The sequence below is a fragment of the Canis aureus genome, chromosome 32 (assembly GCF_053574225.1).
Source record: "Canis aureus isolate CA01 chromosome 32, VMU_Caureus_v.1.0, whole genome shotgun sequence".
Taxonomy (NCBI): domain Eukaryota; kingdom Metazoa; phylum Chordata; class Mammalia; order Carnivora; family Canidae; genus Canis; species Canis aureus.
The window spans coordinates 7,737,042-7,759,877 of NC_135642.1; the positions used below are offsets into that span (position 1 = coordinate 7,737,042).

Sequence of the window (22,836 nt, forward strand, 5' to 3'; positions counted from 1 at the left end):
TAGTTAATTTAGAGTAATAAATCTACAATCTTTAAAGTTATATTTTTTGATCCAGAAATTATAGTCCTAGGAATTTCTCTGGGGTAATAACCAGAAATGTATTGGAAGATTTATTAGAAAAGATCATAATCATAACACTGTTTATTACAATTTAAAAATAAGTAACATTGTTTATAATAATTTAGAAATAAATATTTCCAATTTGTCAAAATATATTCATATGTAGGATATAAATATGATGGAGTCCACACAGCCATTAATTAATGTATTTTCTAACTATATTCAGTTATGCAAGAAAATAAATATGACATAATGCTAGGAGAAAAAAGGACACAAACTATATGTATAGTCAACATAGTTTGTAAATAAAATATGTACAACCACATAACTATGTAAACTTGTGTGAAAAAACAAGCTCTTAGGAAATAAACCATTACAGAATACACCAAAATATTAGTTGCATGCATCACAGGACAGAAAAAAAAAATGTTTTTTTGTTTAGTTCCCCATGCCTTATTATATCTCAAATTTTCACTAATATGTAGGTATTTTATGCTGTTTTTTTTTCTAATTATTATTTCTTTGTATACTTTATCCCTTTTTTTCCTTATCACAGGCAAAAATTTAGAAGTATTTAATGTGTATCTTTTATCTATTTTTGAAATGTATTATTATTCTGTGCACCTATATTTTTAATTCATTTCAATGTTACTTTTATGCATTCAACTCTGCTGCTATAAACATACTGAATATATTTTTCTAACTGTAGACTTGTATTCCATAATGGGCACTCACCACATTTTAACTATCTGCTCTTCCAAGGTGAAGCAATACGATTAGCAGCAGATCACTTTAACTCAGTCTAGGATTGGTATGATTCAAAGTTGGATAGAAGTATTTGCAAGGGCTGGAGTATTTCTGGTTTGCCTTTACACCTAAGATATAATTCAATTAGGAGTCCAGTTGAATACCTGGAGGGTTAAACAGGTCCCACTCCACTTTGGTTTGCCCTAAATTCCAATTCTTGTCTCTTTGGTGCTATGAAGCTACTGAAAGCTCTACTCAGCTTCTCTGCTGGAGTTTTCTCCTCAACTTCTTGGTATCCCTGTACCAATTTTTGAATTAGAAAATGTCTTGAGGGTATTAAAGGTTCTGTTCTTATTGAAATTCTGGCTCCTCAATTTTTTTCATTTAAGCACCTAAGGGTGAATATTTCAGTAATAAGGAGGAATCTGTGGCTCTGATTTAGTGAGTGAGATAGAGACTAGTGGAAAATGAGCCTGAAAAATTGAGAGAATGCTGATCATATATAGTTTCACCAGTTATGATCTCATAGGAATTTGGATCTTAATATAATTGCAATGAGAAACTATATAAATTTTAAACAAAGCAGTGATATTATTCGATGTACACTTAAAAAAAATTACTCTGGCATTTGTATGAATAATGGATCATAACAGGGCAATGCTGGAAGTAAGGAGACCAATTAAGGGTTAATAAAGTATTCCAGACAAGAGATGACTATCTTGTGGTGGTAGCAACAGAGACAGTGAGAAGTGCTTGTATTTAGAATATATTCTGGAGATAGAGCAGACAAGACCACCTAATGGGTTGGCCAGAGTATGTGAGGAAAAGTGGATTCTAAAGAATTTGAATTTGGGGCACCTGAGTGGCTCAGCGGTTGAGTGTCTGCCTTTGGCTCAGGTCATGATCTCAGGTTCCTGGGATTGAGTCCTGCATGGGACTTTCCGCAGGGAGCCTGCTTCTCTGCCTGTGTCTCTGCTTCTCTCTCTGTGTGTCTCTCATGAATAAATAAATAAAACCTTAAAATTTTTTTTGGATTTTAGCCAGTAAGCAAAGTTCTGAAGTGAGTGACATAATTACAGTAGAATAGATTAGAATAGTTTATAGCTATTCTTTAAAGCCATGTGAGTGATTGAGATCACCCAGAAAAAGGTGACAGAGTGAAATGGGGCCTAGACTAGGAACTGGCAAAAGAGACTAAGAGTGACCAGAACAAAAGGAGACAAATTAGGAGAATGTGGCATCATGGATGCTGATGGAAGCATTTTAAGGAGTATTTATAACTGCTACATAAGGGCTAAGAAGTGTTGTTTGGGTTTGGCAAGATAGAGATCATGGGTGATCTTGGTCAGAGCTGTATCCATTTAGAGGTGGAAGGAGAAGCCAGACTCCAGGTATGTAAGGTGTCTGAGACATGAGGAAGCACTGATCATCAACATAGATAACATGTATGAAATTTTTGGCTTTGAAGCAAAGAAGAGAAGTAGCTAGAGGACTAACTAGAGTGGAGGTAGGGAATCTTTAGAATGGGAGAGACAGTGGCATGTTTCAATAATGATGTGAAGGAGACAGTAAGGAGAAAGAGGAGGAAGCTACTGGAAGGGGTGAGTGATTGCAGGTCTCTAAAAAGGAAGGTGCTAATGAGATCCAGAGCACAGGAAGAGTGTTAGCCATTTGTGGGAGAAAGTATACTTCTCCCAGTTACAGGAGGCAAAAATATGCCTGGGTGCAGTTAACAGGGGTGGTGCTCAGGGGCAGAGGGATTTCCAGTATGATGGGTTCTATTTTCTCTTTGTGAAGAAAGAAACAAACCATCCAATCAAAAGTGAGGCGAAAAGTGAAGCGGATTGGATTCTGAGGAGAGTTAGAGAAGGACTGAAATAGCCATTATAGAGAATGGGTAGGTAATTTTTCTAGAGCCATATAAGATTGCCAGGCCATGCTGAAGATTCAGTAAAATGATTTCTGCAATTTTTGTGTTTAAATATTCTATGATAATATTCAGGTTAACTCATAATCGACATCACGGCAATCCCAAAGCCTTAGATGCCTATTCTACAAAGAATTTCTGCATGTTTGACACCTGAACTCATAACAGCTTACAAAAAGCTCTTTTGCCAAAGACCCAGTCTCTCATTTCTGAGGTTCTCTTTCTTTTACTCCCATAAACTTAATTTCATTATTTATCTACATTGTTTTTTTTCAGAAGCAAAATTTAATCTGATAGGGAATAGATGTGAACATAGATACAATGTTAGCTATAGCACAAATTGCCGTGAGCAAAGTCCTATAAGAGGAGCATAAAAAGCAACCATGTCCATTTGATCAACTTAAATAAGTGACATCAAACTGTCTAGAAATCAAATATAATTTGTCGCAATTATATGCTCATTTCATTTTTATTTTTATCTTTGCTATTTGCCTCACATATATAAGACATTTACTGATGCTTAGTGAAAAAAAGAATGAACATTTCAGGGATTTCTAAGCATTTGGTACATATTGATAAGCCATAAAATAATCAAGTGCAAATAACTGAAAGACAATGTGAAAATCATAACGTTAGTAAAGGTAACTGCTACCCCATCACAGCAATTGTATTAACAATGTCCAGAGACAATGTTGATAAACTTAAGAGTAGGGAAGGGAAAGATGAGAACTTTTTAGAGGAGTTCAGTTCTTTCATAGAAATAGGGTAATTTTCTTTTTTTTTCAACGTAATTGTGAAATAAAATACTCTCATCATTATACGTCTTTAGTTGTCATTGCCATATGAATAATATTTGCCCGCAAATTCTCCCAGAATATAATAATAACAGTTAACAGAAAGAATGAAAATAACTAAATCTTTCTTTAAAATGTAGAACATGTTTAGGATTTGACAATGGTATGGGTTAAACAGCTGTTACTTGAAACCTTAAAATAATGTTTTGTTACTCTGCAAGTTAATTTCCTAATTGGTAAAAGACAAGAGGTTAGATTAGATCATCTCTGAAGGAAGTTCCTACTCATATTTCTGATTGAAAAGCATCTGATCACAGAGACCATCAGCTACTTTAGGAATATAGTACATAGTATACAGTGTCCATGTTAATAAAAGAAATCTTCTGACAGAGTAAGTTTCCTTTTAGGTATAGCTTACTTCTTTATTCAGACTAACAAGCTGGGAATGATTTTCATAGTTAATTTTAGACATTTCCATATCCTCATAAGTTTAATTTTTTTACCAAACTATATCATGAATGTTATTAGAGTTTTTCCAAAATAAAATTCATTTTATAATCATCGTATCATGGCCTAATTTTTTTCTTCCTTTAGATGCCTATGTTTTGAGAAATAATATAAATTCTTACCTCTAAGAGATAAGGTTCCATTTGATCCAGAGTTTTTCCAAGATGCTTATCTGGATCTAAACCTGCCAAGAAAGATTAATTTTTTGTTAAGATAACTATCAGATTGTAAGTCTAAAGACACATTACCCTTCCCTTTGCCTCTCCTTGCATAGGAAACCAGTCTGTGTATATTTTAAATTGCTTTGATCCTAAAGTAAGACGTATTTTGCTAGTATTTATTTTTCTATTTCCCCTGGGTAACTGGTTTTCTTATTCCTGAAAAATAAGTTTCATATCAAATCACTTCATTGCACTGTGTCAACTTCCAGATTCATGGTTTTAACTCACTTTTGAGCAACTATAATTTGAATGGAAAAACAGGTATCATTTCAAAGATACCTTGGTATTTTAACTGTTATTTTACATGGACAACAGTTTTCTTATGTATCTCTGTTTTATCTAAACATCAAAATTCTTAGAGAATAAGAGTAGAAAATAGAAGAGTAGTAGACCATTATGCTTATATAAGTAATTCACTTCACAGGACACCATATTGATACAAATAATTGTCTTATCAAATTAAATGACATTTCATTTCAATGACCACTTGTGTGATAATGTATTTTCCAAGCCAAGATGGAGACAACTCTAAAAAATCATTATTGAACCAACAGCATATGTGCACAATCTTAGATAAAGATGTTCAACTATGTAGTACAATTTGTGTAGGTAATAAGGTATAAGCAGAGAAGTATGGGCAATAAATTCTTTCCACATACCAAAACTAACTTGTCAGGGAAGAAAAAGTCATATCACAAATCTGTTATGAAATGAAAGAATTTATTTTAGATATTATATCTACAATACATTTATATATTTACATTCATAATACATGTACTGGTTAACCTCATTTAAATAAGTTATTTTTATTTTTTATTGGCTTATATTATTTAGAATACATAAACTGATGAATAATTTTCTACTTCTAGTTGGATGCCTTTTTTTGGTAACATGATATTTCTTATCATCGCATATCAGAAGAAGGAAAGTCAGGCGAAGGTTGAGAACTCTTCCGTCACTGAGTATTTTCAGATGAAACTCAGAGCAAACAACTCAGACCAGTAGTACTAGATAGATTCTTCGTGTCAACACCCTTCACAGCCATCTTATTCTCATGGTATATTCACTAAAATTATAATTACAAGGAGATGGGTAAACATGTAGATGAACTTGTCCCTGACTGTCCAGTTCCTTTACTTCTACCATCACTTGGCAATTCAGTATTTAGAATAAGTAAATGAAATACATTGAAAGAAATAACCATGTAGTCAGATTTAATAAGCATTAATGTCATGCCATACTTCCTCTACACATTTTTTTTAAAGAAATAAACACTACCATCACAATAGAACATCACCATATATCTACTCTTAATCTATATCTTCTACCCTCTACATGGTAAACCACTCTTTTGAAGTTGGTGAGTTACTAATTATGCTTTTATAATTTTAACAAATGTATATATCAAAACAATATTTAGTATTGTTCATGAATATTAAATGTTTAAATGAATGATATAATCTTTAACTTGATTTTTTTCAATTCACATTGTTTTTTTTTTTTTTTTTTCAATTCACATTGTTAATGAGATTTACTTACATCAATTACTATGGCTCAAAAAAAAAAAAAAAACAATTACTATGGCTCTGGTCCATTCATTTTTTCTATTGTATTCTATTCCATTATATGGATATACCAGAATTTAATTCTATATTTTCCAGTAGATGGGTATTTGGGCACATGATACTATATACAGAAAGCTCTACAACTCCACCAAATAACTGCTAAAATTGACATATGGATTTAGTAAAGATGCAGGATATAAAATTAAAACACAAATAATCTGCCGCATTCCTATACACTTATAATGAGATAGCAGAAAGAGAAATTAAAAAATAATCCCATTTATAATAGCACCAAAAAGAATAAAATACCTATGAATAAACTTAACAAAGGAAGTAAAAGATCTATACTTCAAAAACTATAAATCAATGATGAAAGAAATTGAACATGATACAAACAAATGGAAAGATATTCCATGACCATGGTTTGGAAGAGCCAGCTTAAAATGTTAAATGTTAAAATGTCCATACTACCTGAAGCAACCTACGAATTTAATGCAATCCCTATCAAAATACCAATAACATTTTCCACAGAACTAGAACAGATAATCCTAAAATTTATATGGAACCATAAAAGACCTCAACTAGCCAAAGCAATCTTGAGAAAGAAGAACAAAGCTGGAGGTATCACAATTCCAGATTTCAAGATATACTACAAAGTTTTAGTGATAAAAGCGGTGTGGTACTAGTACAAAAGAGAGTTATATAGACCAATGGAACACAGATCTATAGTTACACACATCAAGGGAACAGATTGGAGAGCCCAGAAATAAACCCATAAGGTCAATAATGTCAATTAATCTATGACAAAGGAGGGAAGAATAAAGAATATACAATGGAGAAAAGACAGTCTCTAACAAATGGTGCTGGGAAAACCAGATAATTACATGAAAAAAATGAAACTGGACACTTTCTTACACCACATACAAAAATAAAATGGATTAAAGACGTAGATGTGAGATGTGAATTCATAAAACTCCTAGAAGAAAAGCAATTTCTTTGACATCAGCTATAGAAACATTTTTCTAGTATGTCTCCTAAGGAAGAGAAAACAAAAGCAAAACCAAACTACTAGGACTACACCAAAATAAAAAGCTTTTGCATGGTGAAGGAAATCATCAACAAAACAAAAAGGAAGTACCAAGTAGGATATCTGCAAATGCTAGATCTAGTAAGGGGTTAATATCCAAAATATATAAAGAACTTTCATGATTGAACACCAAAAAGCCCCCACAAATAATCTGATTTAAAAATGGGCGAGAATCTAAATGGACATTTATTTCAAAGACATACAGATGGCCAACTGACAGGTGAAAGATGCTCAACATCATTCATCATCAGGGAATTGCAAGTCAAAACCACAAGGTATCAATTTACACCTGTTGGAATAGCTAAAATAAATGACACAAGAAATAAGTATTTGTGAGCATGTGGAGACAAAGGAACCTTTGTGTATTGTTGATGGGACTACTAAATGGTGCAGCCACTGTGGAAAACAAAATCGAGGTTTCTGAAAAAATTTTATGTATTTGAGATCTATGTTGTTATGCGCATATACATTTGCAATTTCTAACTTTTTTATAAGATTATTCCTTTTATCAAGTAATGACCTATTCATCTCCATATATGATTTTTATCTAATATTCTATTTACCAATATTACAACACCAGCTTTACATTGTTAATACTCTACTGGCATATACTTTTCCATCATTTATTCTCAAATTTTCTGTGTGCTTTTGTTTTAGATGCCATTTATAAAATACAAATAATTGGATTTTAAAAAATTTTATCCTATCTTACAAAGACAACTCTAAGGAATGGAGTTTAATTATTTTACATTTTTAACATTTTATGTTATATGTCTGGACCTGTTTCTATCATCTTATAGATTTCCTGTTTTATTAAGCATTATACATATTTGTTCCTTATTTTCTGTCTCATGCTGTATTGAAAGGATTTTTGTGTTTGTTTTCTTATGAATCTTAGAATATAAATTTAACAATTTGTTTAGCACTCTTGTGAGAGAATTTACCATGTTTTCACTAGATATTAAGTAAGTCTCACTGTTTCATTTGTTATTACTGTTAACTTTTAGTTCCATCATTTTTGTCGAGAAAAATTAAGCCCACCCACATATTTTATAATGTCTGTTTTCACAATTGTTTCTCATTCATTTCTCCTGGAATTCAGTCTATTTCTCTGAAATCTATTTTTATTTTTTTACTAAAGATCTGTAAGTGGTAAAATCTCGTAGGTTTTAGATGTCTGACAATGTTCTATTTCACTCTCATTACAATAATAGTTTAGTTGCAATATATTAATTACGTTTTTAGAAATTAGTCATTCCTAATAAGATTTATGCAGTCTAATAGTGGTTCCCATACAAGGAATATTTTTTGTGTGCTAAATTGTAGTTTTCAATGTACTTGTGACATTCTGTAATTTTAATATAATGTGTGTAGGTGTTTACTTTTATTTATACTGTGTATTACCTAATATACACTTTGAATTCTCAAATTTATATTTTTCTTCAAGTATAGAAAATTTTCAGTCCTTGTATCTGCAAATATTTTTCCGCCTTTCCTTCTAATTTTTTTCTGAAACATCTATTACACAAATATTGCAATATCCCAATCTATCCTGCATATTTTTAAATTGCTCTTTAATTTTTTTTTCTGTCTATGTTGTCTTTTGGGTCAATTATTTTTTCCTGCTTCATTCATTCTCTGTTTTACTTGGCTCACCTACAGTTTATTCTGCCCACTGAGCTTTTTTTTTTTTTTTTTAAGTGAACTATATGTTTCATTTCTAGTATTTCTAATTGGTTACTTTTCACATCACCTTGATGCAGTTTCATTGTGATTTATTTTTCTAATTGACTGCTTTTCTTTAATATTTTATTTTTCTTTATCTCTTTGAAGTTCTTCCTCAAATGGTACACTTTCAGTCTCTGCTTTCCCCCAGGATTAAAACCTCCCAATTGCTTTTGCCTGCTTTCTAATCCTTTGTATTACAGCCCCATGGTTAAGTGTATTGCTTATTGCTTACTATTTTGTGTATACTTAATTCTATTTCACAGAGATGTTTATAATGTTTTCTAGTACAGCTATGTCTTTAATACTTTTCCTTCATATATCATCTATTATTGCAGGCTTGGGGTGGGAATGTGGAAAACTTAATTTTTTTTTTAAAGATTTTATTTATTTATTCATGAGAGACAGGCAGAGACATAGGCAGAGGGAGAAGCAGGCTCCCTGCAGGGAGCCAAATTATGTGGGACTCGATCCCAGGATCCTGGGATCACACCCTGAGCAGAAGGCAGACATTCAACCACTGAGCCACCTGTCCCAGAAATGTGGGAAACTTAAATCATGAACGTTCAAGGTCAGCATGAATGGAAGTCATTTTTTATCTTTCCTTCCAATTCCTTGATTCTTACATAGTGGTTAAACAACATAACCTATGTCACTCAGCACTTGGGCACTAGGCTACACATCATTAATGTCATTTTAAAAGTCTCTCATGATTGAATCTAATAATTTGTTCTTCTTTGTAAGGATCTGGGAATAAATAAATGCCTGTCTAAAAGTCATGAAGGGAATTTAAGAGCATATGGTTTTACAAGGTAACCACTGGGAGATCATATTGATGATCTTCCCATTTTTCTTGTAGTCTTTTAATTCATTATAGAATCATCAAGTCTCAGCTCTAAACTGTTAACATATAGAAATAGTTGTTGCATTTCATTTCAGCGACTGCTGTATTCCATGATGGATAAGGTAATTTGGTTTGCCTTTAGGTAGGAGTCAGTAAAATATGCAAACATAAGCCACACTGGGCACATTTTTTTCCACATGAATCACACAGGTACACTATGTTAAAAACTCATTGACTATAGTCACAGAAATATTTTCAATTTATTTATTCCTAAGCTAAGCACTGAATATTCTATGGCACTAAAAATGTTCAATCAAAACTTAAAACTTAAAGATTTTCAAATATTTTCCTGAAACACATTATAGACCATTTAACTACAGTAGAAAATTACTGTAAAGCTATAAATAGCTAAGATAAAAGAGCTACATTTCTTTTTTTTCTCAATTAATAATGAAATAAGATGCATGTAGAAGTGTTTATAGTATGGTAAAAGGGTCTATGTCATGTTTAGTGAGTGTGGTAGGTACTGATATGATTTATGGTCTAATGCTTTAGACATTTTACACAGGAAAGACAACCACTCAGTAACATTTCATAGAGAAAGCAATAGATGATCTCACTGGACATATAAAACCAAAACAATGGCAAGACCTGAGAAATAAACAATTTTGACACACTGTAAATTTATCAGAGGTTATATCTGGTGATTTTGGTAGGCTCCTTTTTTTTTTTTTTGGTAGGCTTCTTTGGCATGGACAATGACTTCAAAGTTCTTATCTCATGATTTGATACTATTTGAATAGACTATAATTATTTTCTGGAAAGTGTCTAGGTTTTACAATGAATTTGTCTAGATTCAATAAAATAGTCTACAGATTCTCTTGAATGGATGGATCTTTCTATTTAAATCAACACTGTATGTGATACACATTTGTGACAACTTGAGTCCCCTCTCCTGATCCTTTGTGCAATCTGTCTTTGCTTCCATTTTTCTATTTATTAGAAAGTAACAAATTATTGGGGATCTCATGATCACTGCTCATGACATGCCTATATGAAATTTCTAATGTTTTTAAAAAATATTTCTTGGATAAGATCCAGATTACCAGCAATTCAAACTACTCTCTTTGAGAAATCAATGGCCTAAAACCACTCTGATCTCAGAGATCTCTTCTAACTCACTTGAGACTATTGCATGTGGGATGATATTAGCTAGGGATGTGGTAGGAAGATTATTCATCTTATCTCAGAATATACTCAGATATGCAACTCTTCTCAAGAAATCTTTACTGCCTAGAACACTTATGATTCCATAAATATTAAACTACATGCAAATGAAAACTCTTCATAACTTATTTTTATAAATGTAATGAAAGACTGAATATTTAAATTTCTTACACTTTCACATATTTTTGAACAAGTTTCCTTATTTAGAAACATTCTAGCATTGTATTACAGTCTTTATGATATTTAATTTCTCTAAATGGAACAAGATTAATATTAAAATACTTTTAAAACAAGGATCTGGAGAAACAAATACCTTAACATGAACAAACTGTTAGCTTATCTAGATTATTAAGCTTGAGGATGTCTTTTATCTAATGTATTTTTGGTTTGGGTATTTTTTTTTTTTTTAAGATTTATTTTAGAGGGAAAGAGAATCTCCAGCAGACTCTGTTGAGCATGGAGCCCAATGTGGGGCTAGACCTCAGGATCCTGAGATCACAACCTGAGCCAAAACCAAGAATCAACATTCAACTGACTGTGCTACCCAGGCACCCCAAGTTTGAGTATTTTTAACTAGATGATATGCATGGAGAATTCTAATGTTATTGAATGTCTCTCATAATTGAATTCTTCATAATTGAGAATACAAGGTCAGGGTCAGATTAGTATAAAAAATATATTTATCATTAGACTTATTTTTTAACTTTTATGCTTCAAATGGTTTAAAAAGAAACAGTTTAAATAATGAAGTCAATGTTTGAGTTAAAATTTAACACAAAGGTTAGACAACATTAATAACTTCTCAGTTTGTTTTACCAGTAAGAATCCACTTATATTTCTAAGTACAACTAAACATGCTCATATACCAATATATTTGTATTATATTCTATTACATACATATTCTATACCAAAGAGTCACTTTATGTATGTATGTATGTATGTATGTATGTATATAAGTAATCTCTACACCCAATGTGGGGCTTGAACTCATAAACTTAAGATCAAGAGTTGCATGCTCTACCAACTCAGCCAGCCAGGCACCCCATATACAGAGCCATTTTAAAGTCTAAGAGTGTATAACAATACTTCAGTAATTTTTAAGCTATGTTATACATTCATTCTATTTTCAATTATTAAGCAATAGCTATTTAACTGGTATATGTAGTCAGTTCAGAACGCATATAATCTTCTCTTTCTTTAAATAAACCCCAGTATCTAGACCCAATACAATTTCAGTATAATTTAAAAATCTCTATCCTAATCTTTGTAATGCCATCATTCCCATTTTATTTTATATAAAATAGCATTATGTTGAAATTCTTTGAGGGGCTGTAATTCATGGGCTTTTTCAATGAAATTCAACTTTATCTAAAAGCTTCAATTAATCCCAGTCCTTGAAAAAGCTGTTTCTTTTTTTAGATTCATTCAATTTGGGTGTCTCTTTCCTTGTGAAGCCTGGGTCATGAATGGTCATAAACTGTGCTTCCCCAAAACCCTAACAGTCTACTTAATTTACCTCCTGAATCACCAAGTGGGAGAATGCAAGTCTCCAGGGATCTAACTCCCCTATGAAAATCTTTTTAATCATTGAGATTATATTTATTAATGTTAATATAAATATCAATATTAATAAAGAAGATGATTACAATCCATAAACCCCCAGCATGCTGTTATATTTATGGTAAATTTTAACTCAAATACATACATAAGTTACTTAAAAGTTACTAACGAATTTTTCTCGAAAGTTCAGAAAAAATTTACACTAAATCCTGACACCGTTAGGTGTCATTTAATCATGTCTTACAGATATTCCTTGATGGAAGCTGGGTGGATGAATAAACCCACAACAAGACCTAGGCACTGGATAACTACGTGCAGAATTAAGAAATTAATTAGGAGGAAGAACCATAATTTGCAGAGCTGACATCTATTTTACTTTACCTTCATGTATCAATGGAAAGCAATTACAATTCAATTAAAATATTAAATTTTATTACTTTACTGACTGACCTTGAAGTTAATGCCAGTTTTATTTAATTGCATCATCTATGAATAAATGTTAACCCTACAATGTTATGCCCCATTATTTTCAATGCATTTTTCAACTTCTCAACTGAATTATATCAGTCAATTTATTATCTACTGTCATGAAAGCAAGTGGAAGTTTATTTCTTCAAGACAGCCCAATATATGATATGAGAGAAACATCACAAAATGTTTGATACTGCTATTTTTAAGAGAGTAAAGCAAAATGAATTGTGTTCTCATCTCAACTTTTGTAGTCAAGACTTTTACTGTAAAATCAGTAGGTGGTATTAGAAGAGATATAATCACCGTGAGAGGCAATTTCTAGTTTGCCTATAATTCTTGATAAATTCAGTGCAGACAAGAATGGAGCATCCCATGTATCTTCAAATGCTAAGCATGTGTGCGCACACACACACCACCTAATAATCATCTCTTCTTATTGCTACCAGACTGACCAGCCACCAGAATAAGTAGATGCCATTTAAAAAACTCTAATGGTTTTGTTCGTGAATACAACTTCTTTTTGTTGTTTGTAGACTCCAGTTGAGCACACCATTATTCTATGAGCATTTTAGAAATAAAATGGTTAAACTTATGTTAAAATGAACAGATAAGAAAGACTGATTATGCGGTCTCCAAAGTAAAGATAAACTCACATATTCTGAAACTTCAGTATTTGGGGAAGGACCTTATTTCACTTTCCAAATCTTCCATTTCTACAATTAGACCACTTCCCTTAGAGGTTGTACTAGAACTCATCTCAACCTAACTTCTTTCTGAAATCTATTAATTGGTATTTTACTTCAGTGTAGGTAACATAAAGGAGACTCAGATACTTTATGGATTCACCTTTAAGATCCACGACATTCATAAAATGAGTGACCAATAAATCAAACTAAGTATAATTATGCAGTTAATGATAATCAATACTTGCTGGTGATAGCACAAATGATTCTTTTTTCTACCTTTAAAAATATTAAACAGCTTTAACATGTAAAAAAATGAATCAAAAGTAAAAAAAATACAAGTTTCAAACAGGAATCTTTTAAAGGGGGATTTGAAATATTAATTTCAGAAATATCTTTCTAACTTTTCATAGCACTACTGAACATGGTAAAGTACTGGAAATTGAAAGCAGCTCAGTATGAGAAGGGAGTGTTTGAAGTAGTAAAAGTTGAGGTAAAAAAGTAGACAAAAGCCAGATCGTTGGGCCTTGTGTTTCATCTTAAAGAATTTACACTTGAATACCAGGTCACAGAGAAGACAAAGAAATGCTAAGCAGAGTAATGACTTGCTCCAGTTTGACTTTCAGAAAGATAATTCTAGCTTCAGTCTGATTCCTTGGCAGGAAACAAGATTGAAGGCAAGAAGGCAAATAAAGGGGCTGCTGCAATGCAATAGTGAGACAGAATGTAACTGACAAGGCAACCTGTTGTACACAAAAGGAAAAGAACAGATTTGAGAGCAACATATAATAGGCAGGATATACAGGACTTGCTGATGAACTAGGTATGGGAGATCTGGGAAAGAGAAAAGGCAAGGATGGTTCTCAGATTTCTAACTGTGGACAAATTTAAAGATGGTGGGAACAGTTACTTCAGGCATAGGACAATAAGAGGAGGTTTGGGAGGGAAAATAAAGGCAGAATCAATTTAGACATATATTTGAGGTTCCAGAGAATCACTCAAGAAGAGATATCTAATTTGCAATTAAATACAAGGGGTTGAAATTCAGCACAGACATCGGGCTAGAAATACTAATATAGAAATAGAAGCTATGAGATGAAATTACTCAAGGAAGAAATGAAAAGTGAGAAGAGAAAATACAGGAAGAGCTTTGAGGAATATAAACTATTGACACTGTAGTCAGAGAGCTATCCAAAATGCAAATCTGATCTGGTCACTTTCATTTAAAAATCTTTCAACCATATTCTGGGGAAGATGGTTATATGAGCACTGGTTTCTGATTCTTTACTTTTCTTCCTGTGATGGTTAATTTTATGTGTCAACTTGAATGGTTGGTTCATGAGGTCCCCAGATTAAATATTGTTTCTGGGTATATCTGTGAGGATGTTTCTGGAGGATAAGACTGATATTTTAACCTGTGGTCTCAATGACCCACTGCCCTCCTCAATGTGGGTGAGGCTCAATCAACCCATTAAGAGACTGGGTAGAACAAGGCAGAGAGAGAGAGAGAGAGAGGAATCTAGCCCCCTTTCCCTGCCTCAGTGTTAGAACTGGGACATAATCAAATCTTCTGCCTTTGGACTTGGATATACATCACTGGTTCCCCTTATTCTCAGGTCGTCCAATTTGGACTAAATTATACCATTGTTTTTCCTGGGTCTCCAACTTTTAGGCAGCAAATTGTGGGACTTATCAGCTTCCATAATCATGTAAGTTAATTCTTAATAATATATCTCCTTTTACAACCTATTGGTTCTGTTTCTCTAAGGAACCTTGATTAATACATTTCCTAATACATTTCTCTATTCCAAACTCAAAAAAAAAAAAAAAAATTCACTGAATAAAGAAGGAAAACATCAGGATTAAAACCACGCAGAACTTGAACTAAATTCTGCTTGAGTGAAGATGGAATCAAATTCAAAGGAAGACTATCCTAAGACTTTTCCAGTGAAAGAATAACTTGTTAGAAAAACAACCTAAGGGGACTCTGAAGAATTCTGGTAATAGCCCATATTTCAGATTTTACATTTTGAGATACAATTTCTCATCTGATTCTTTTTTTTAAAAGATTTTATTTATTTATTCATGAGAGACAGAGAGAGAGAGAGAGAGAGAAAGGCAGAGACATAGGCAGAGGGAGAAGCAGGCTCCACGCAGAGAACCTGATGTGGGACTCGATCCCGGAACCCCAGGATCACACCCTTGGGCCAAAGCTAGGCACTAAACCGCTGAGCCACCCAGGCATCCCTCATCTGGTTCTTAAAGTAAGTTTATACTGCCTATGACCTATACACATTTATATAAATTTGAGACATCAACTAATAAATAGAATCCATGTGAAAGAGAATTCATCAGAGGACACATCCTACAAACTTTATAATATAATCTTGCTCCAAGCAATTTTAATTGGCCCCTTAACTAAGATACAATAGTCTCACTTTCCAACCATGGGAAATACAGAATAATATTGGTTTTAAGGCACTAAACACAAATATCTGGTTGGATAGTATAGTTATCATATAGTCTTACTACTGAATAAATAAATAGAAAAAGATTTTTGGACTTACTTCCCAGAGGAGTTTTCAGTTAACCTTACATATTATCATGGAAGTTGTCTTAGTGTAAGCTGCCTGACACAGACACAAATGTTATTAGAGTGCTAACTTTTACAATGGCTACATTAAAAAAGATATTTATTTGTGAATATTGCATTCTGTGTATTTTTTATTTTTTATAGAATGGGGAGAATTGGAGCTAGAGATGAATGTAAAAAGATAGGTTTTAGAAATATAATATAGAACATATTTCTTATAAGGCAAAATATTATACACATTAATACATAAGGTAGCTTTGGGATACACAGGATTTTAATTTATTAAAAAATTCAAAGCACTTGGCTGGCTCAGTTGGTTAAGCATCTGCCTTTGGTTTAGGTCATGATCTCAGGGTCCTGGATCAAGTCCCACATAGGGCTCCCTGCTCAGCAGGGAATCTGCTTTTCCCTCTAACCCTCCTCCCTGCTCATGATCTCTCTCTCTCTCTCATGCTCTTTCAAATAAATAAATAAAATCTTTTTAAAAAAATTCAAAGAACATATGCATACCAGCATGAAATAGTAATAAACATAGCTTACTTTTAGAACAGCCTGCCCTACCTAGATGGAAAAAAAAGTTAGCAATAAAATGAACAAAAATCAGCATTTATTTCCTCTGCTGTTATAATCTGTTACTACCCTTTACAGACTGTGCAAAGGCACTCTATTTAGAAATGGGTGGCTGCAGGACTGGCAGAATTTATATCTGAAACTTAAGGAAATATTATATCACATATACTCAGAATTTGATATTTAAACTTCTATTTATTTTCCTCTGAATTTAGAATAGTAGATAATTTACAATATATTTGGGAAATGTTAAAAGTCTCAACTTTCGATGTTTTAATACTTAAGTTATAAGTTTAAAAATTCTGTGTCAAAGTATTTTGTATAAAGATAGAAATATATTTCTAATGGCAATTAAACTATACTTGAATGCACATTAGGTAACCCTTTTTTAACAAGATGATTATTTAAACAAAGTTCAGGTAAAAAAAATGACATGTTAACCATAGAAAATGAAAGAATAATGTAAATTGCTTCTAACCTTTACCATTCAGCATTATTTCCTAGGAAGGCTATTGCAATGAATGGTTTTAATTATGTCCATTATTATCCAAATGAATGACAGAAGAGCACAATGTGTAGAAGCAATAATTAATATGCCTTATCTTGGCTTATTTGGGCAGTTATTAAAGAGGAAATAGATTAATATGACACACAGGAATTACCTTAGGTGAGTATGTGTAAGAGTAGAACTCAGGAATTGGGAAGTTTGCACAATTAAAGCTCATGTTCTAATTAGTATGGGCATCTCTGAATGTTAAGCCAGAGGGGTAGAGTTTAAGAAGTATATGTTAAAAATCTGAGGGAAAAAAAGAAAAAGGTTATAGACCTTTAGGAGACGAGCGAAGGGCTTAAAAACTATCCAGGCTACTTGGAAGACAGATAAGGACACTGGGTCTGAGAGATGTATTTACTATGCCATTATCTGAAAGGTCAAAAGAGAAATCTATGCATAGTTAAAAAAACAAACAAACAAAAACTACTAGAAATAGCTCCATACAGACATTTACAAACTGAAAGTATTTATTACTGAAAGTAATAAATACTGAAATAATAATACTAAAAGTATTTAGAACATTTTTAAACACTTAACATTTTTTCCTGAAGTACTAAAAATATATCATCAAAGAATGGGAGAATCTGAAAAATAAAGAGACAAAAGGTAACATGAGGACCAGACAGACAACATAAGTGGGTGGACCAAGTGCTGACTTTCTCCCCAACAATGAGGACTTGGAATGAAGACAGCAAGTAAGAAGATGGGAAGCAGCAGAGAAGTTTAATTCAGTTCTATTTGGCATTGACCTTGTCTGTACAGGATACTAGGGAAACGACTATTCCAAGGGCACTTTCTGAGAAAATCAGTGGGGCAGTAACAGAGAGCAATCTCCTAGGAGGAAATAATAGAGCAACTTGAGAAATCCCACAGCAATAAATCACCATGACCAGATGGTATTCAACTGAGAGTTTCTGAAGTAAATAAAGTGTGAAATGGCTGAGCTACAAAGAAGGATATGCAATGTATCTGGAAAACCAGAAACTGTTTTCAAATATTGCGACTTTGCTAATATGGTCGCCTTTCATTAAGAAAGAAAAAAACAATCAAATTAAGATTTATAGAATTACAGACCAGTGACTCTCCTGGTGATAATGGAGAAACTGATAGAGTCTAATTAAGAATAGCTTCCTTCAACATCAGGATAAGGTTAACCTGCTAAGGTCAAATCACCCACTGAGTCTATAAAGAGAACACTGTTTTTCTCCATCCTATTAAACTTATCTGGAAATGTCAATAAAATACTAGATAGAAGTAAACCAGTAAATGTAATTTATTTGGGAATTACATGAAGCTTTTAACAAGGTCACATGAGACTATTGGGGAAAATAAATAAGCACAGTTTGGGAGGAGAGGCCACAAAAGAAACTTCTATCATTAATTGTAAAATTTGCTAAGTATTGAAAACAAAGTTTCAGGGACAATTTCTCTTTTCTTCCCTAACACTAAGTTACCTCTTCCAAAAGTACAGATCACCTTCAAACTCCAAAAAAAAAACCAAACAAAACAAACAAAAAACTTCACTATAGACAAGACAGAGAACAACAGAAGTGCTCCAAAATCAAGAAGAAACCAAGAGACCAAGAGAATGGCAAGATAAGCATGTAACAAAATTTATATGTATCCAATGAAATCTGAAAACCATTAACTGGGTTTAAGTTTCTCATCACTGTGCTCTCTATAAGCATCAGATTTAAAAAAAAAAAAAAACTAACAAGTAGTAATGAGATGGGACTTTTATGTATTCACATGAGGGCTGTCGCCTTCAAAGTCATAGTCTTTGCACAGTATATGCTTATTCCAATAGTAATATGTATTTGTCATTAAACTATTTCTAAAATTTTCTCTACAGAATTGCCTTCAGAGCCAGTGGCATACTGTTCTGAAATTATCCAATGGTGGCAAAGCATGATTCATCCTTCAGCAGCAGAGCTAGAAGCCACTAGGGAAGGAGAGCATTTACCCGCAAAAGCAACCTTTGGTTGTCCAATTCAACAACCTCTGGATTACCATCTTTGTTACTGTACAGCACAGAGGAGACATATTATATGGGTAAAGGCAAGGGTCATGCAACAGAGGCTTGAAGAAATCACACAAAGGCCTGGGGCTATTTTTTATGCCATTTTTGGAGAGCTCTCTAAATGTTAGAAAGTTCTCATACCAACCAAGACATGTTTCACCATGTAACTTCCACTTGCTCTTAGAATTGTCCTCTAGGCCACAAAAAGTACCAGCAGCCTCTCAAATATTGTTGAGTTGATACAAAAATCCCCATTCTCCTTGGCCCAATAATCTGCTGCCTTCACTTCAGGCTAAATATGTAGTTCCTTTAAATAGTCCTCCTATAGCACCACCACTGCTTGTCCTTTCATTGTTCTGGTCATTCTCCACTCACTGAACTATAGCTATTTCTGTGTCCCATTTTAATGCAATCTTTCCCTCTGTTTAAAAAAGCAATTTCTGTTCACTGTAGGAAATGTAAAAAGCATTAGCAAAAAATTTATATTTTTCATGTTAACACTTTCTGGTGGTATCTTCCGCTAGTCCATAGTCATTTTTATTTTCATGTTTGGTTTTTTTATAAATACTTTTTGTATAGATATGAGATCCAATTATTTGTCCCACCTTTTTCTTACATTACTATAGCTATAAACTTCTTAAATGAAGATGCTACAATGAGACATAATATTGCACAGAGTTAACTCTGTTAATGCAACCCCTCAGATTTCTTTAGCTGCTTTGGCAGCCACAATGTGCCACTGACATATATGTAATATCATACAACCTCAAAGATTTTTCTCTCAAGTGCTAGTGTTAAGCAATATCTCACCTATCCTGTATTGTGGAGTTCGTTTTAGGGATTAACGTTCAGAATTCTTTAAATTTACTCTTAATACACTTTACCTGGTCTGATTTAGTCCCCACTCCCATCCAATTAATATGAATTAGTATTCTGAATGTATCACGCAAAGTATTAGCAATCCCAAGAACCTCTGTGTCATCTACATATTTTATGAGCATGCCACCCAAGGGCTCATTCAAATAATTGTTTAAGGGAAGAAAAAAGGAGGATAAAGAAAGAGTGATATGGGCCTTCCTATATGTGATACTGACTTATTAACAACTTCATATTAGTTTTATTTAACTAAATATGAATTAACTATTACATCATTTGTTTTCATCTTACATTACTTATGTACATACATTTTACATACAAAATCTGATGTCTTCGAAAACTCTTAAAATAAATCAAATTTGAAATGTCAACAGAATTCAATATTGAAAAGATTTGTATAATGAAAAGAATCTATCCCAAATATGATTAATACTTTGCTAATGCTGTTTTATTTTAACTGTAAATTGGTGTGTAGTACTTATGAGTTAGGAGTGGTAAAAATCAAAACAGTGATTGAACAGGAGCTTGATCCTAGGAGATTGTGGACAGAAGAACTAAAACTAGTTTGTGAGAGGAAAAAGTGTGTGTGGGGCAGATTAATTTGTTAATGTGGATCTGTGCCTTGAAACAAAATTAACCTTGTTAATACATAAAGACTGGATTAAAATAGAAACGATATCTACTTGTTCAAATATATGTTGTTTAAGTGGACCTTGAACTTTTCCAGGCAAAGTACATAGAAAAAGGGGAACAAAGATGAAAGTTGTTTGAAGTCATGCTAATGCTAATGAATTAGGGACACAGACAGAATAATTGCGCAGCATCAGCTGCATTTGCTTCTCCTGACTAGAGTCTATTATTGGGTAATACATTCATTACTGTTTGGTTTATAAAGTACTACAGTTATTTACCTAAAAGATAAATAGATAACCTGTACTTTAACTTTTTTGCTACTTGATATGTTAAACAACCTTCATACTTTAAAAAAAAAAAAATGCAATTATCGAAGCACAGCTGAATGGCCCCAGAGCACACAGGCTCCATTAAATTTGCTTACATCTAATTACTCCTGCCTGAGGCAGGTGAGAAATTTACTCTTATAAGATCTTTCTTTATCTGGTAGCCAAAAAATGAAATGAAAGGAAATCAGTGATTTTCAATCTAATTACTATCTAAAACTATCTAAAACTATTTGTAGCACTTGCTCTTTCAGACCCTATAAAGCTGGGTGTTGTGCAATAACCATTATAATTATGTTTTTAACTGCTTAAATACAAACATTTCCTCCTAGAAAAATTAGTGTAAATCATCATCAATGTCAACTATGAATTCAGTTCCTGTATCTTTCAAATTAAACATTTTAGGGTCATTTAAAAACATTGTTATTTAGAAACTGTGATACTGATTCAGTTCCCTAAAACATAACTTCATGTGATTTTAAATATCTTTTAAAAACCAAATAAAAATGTGAGATTAACAAGTACAGCATAAGAAGCCAAAAAGCTCCAAGATTCAATCAACCATAGTTCAGACACTGACTTTTCTGGACCTGTCAAAAACAGACAAATACATCTCCTCGCCATGATCAAGAGGCTTGAATTGTCTCGTCTGTATTCCATCTCTTGCATGGGAAACTTCCAGTGATTTTTTAGAGGTGGAGACAGAAAGAGAGGTGTACTGGACTGAATGTTGCAGTACACTTAATACAGCACCCACGCTTCTTTTTTGCCACACAGGAAAATGAAACAGCAAATGAAATGTATGAGAAAAGCTCACCTATTAAGTTTATTTGTTCATGTATGTCATTGCATATCAAAAGTCATTCATGATTACCCCCAGACACATCTAGCAGTAATAATGTGTGTAACATGTTAAGCTGATCAAAAAACCTTTTTAGATAGAGAGTCCCATTTTAGTAGGACAGATGCTAAAACATTTGTTTTACTGACAAGAAAATGGGAGCTGTGAAAATGGAGGTCCTGGATCTAAGTAGATTCTCTACACTGCAAGGCTAAGACATGATAAAATCAGGCACCAAAATGACATTTTGATTTTGAGTCCAGTATTCTTTCTTAAAGATCAAGTTAAACCATAATAAAATAAAAAGGTACTCCTTAAACTATAGCGCATAGGCAGCAATGTGCCACGGGCTATAACGGTTCATATTAACATGGCACATCTTTTTAGAACAATTTTATTACAAGAATTAGAGAAATAATACCTGAAACAATGGAATATAATGAGGATGAGCATTTTGATATTAGGCATACACTGAAAAGTCTAAGAGGTAGCACAACAGATTATTATTATAGGCAGAGAGTAGTCCTCAACCTTGGCTGCCCCTTAGGCTCAATCACTTGGCAAACTTTTAAAAATACTAATACCTATGCTTCACCTCAGAACCACCAAATTAGACCATCTAATAAAGCTTTATTTACATATTCAGGTGGGGAAAAAAAAACATATTCGGGTGGGGGGCCAGATTTAGCCTGCAAGTAGTAGTTGGAGGATCCTTGCAGTAGACTAGTATTATTTACTATTGGAATTCCCTGAGGAGCACTAAAAATTTACATGTGTATCAGTTCCATCCTCAGATATTCTAATAATTGGTCTGGGTTGCAGCTTGGGCACAGGATTTCTAAAAGGTCAATAGTTGATTCTGATGTGAAGCAAAAGTTAAAAACCGTTGTTCTAGAAACTTGACTTAGGTCCTTCACATATGCATCTATGGAAGCGGGGAGAAAAAGGAGGTAGAGATGTTCTTTATTTGGCTGTGGCATTCCCAAATGTACTGTCTCAGGCTGTC

The 22,836-nt window shown here is 33.0% G+C and overlaps 1 protein-coding gene across 10 annotated transcripts in view; it reads right to left on the reverse strand.

Moving 5' to 3' along the window:
- Nucleotides 1-22,836, reverse strand: part of DPH6 (diphthamine biosynthesis 6) — a 198,720-nt gene that overhangs the window by 66,648 nt on the left and 109,236 nt on the right. For all 10 annotated transcript variants that reach the window (XR_013369953.1, XR_013369952.1, XR_013369954.1 and 7 more), the window contains one exon: nucleotides 4,158-4,219. Coding sequence is in view for 1 of the 10 variants with exons in the window: in XM_077880503.1 (XP_077736629.1) it covers nucleotides 4,158-4,219 (62 nt within the window). In the remaining 9 variants the exon portion in view is untranslated. The remainder of the gene's footprint in view (nucleotides 1-4,157; nucleotides 4,220-22,836) is intronic.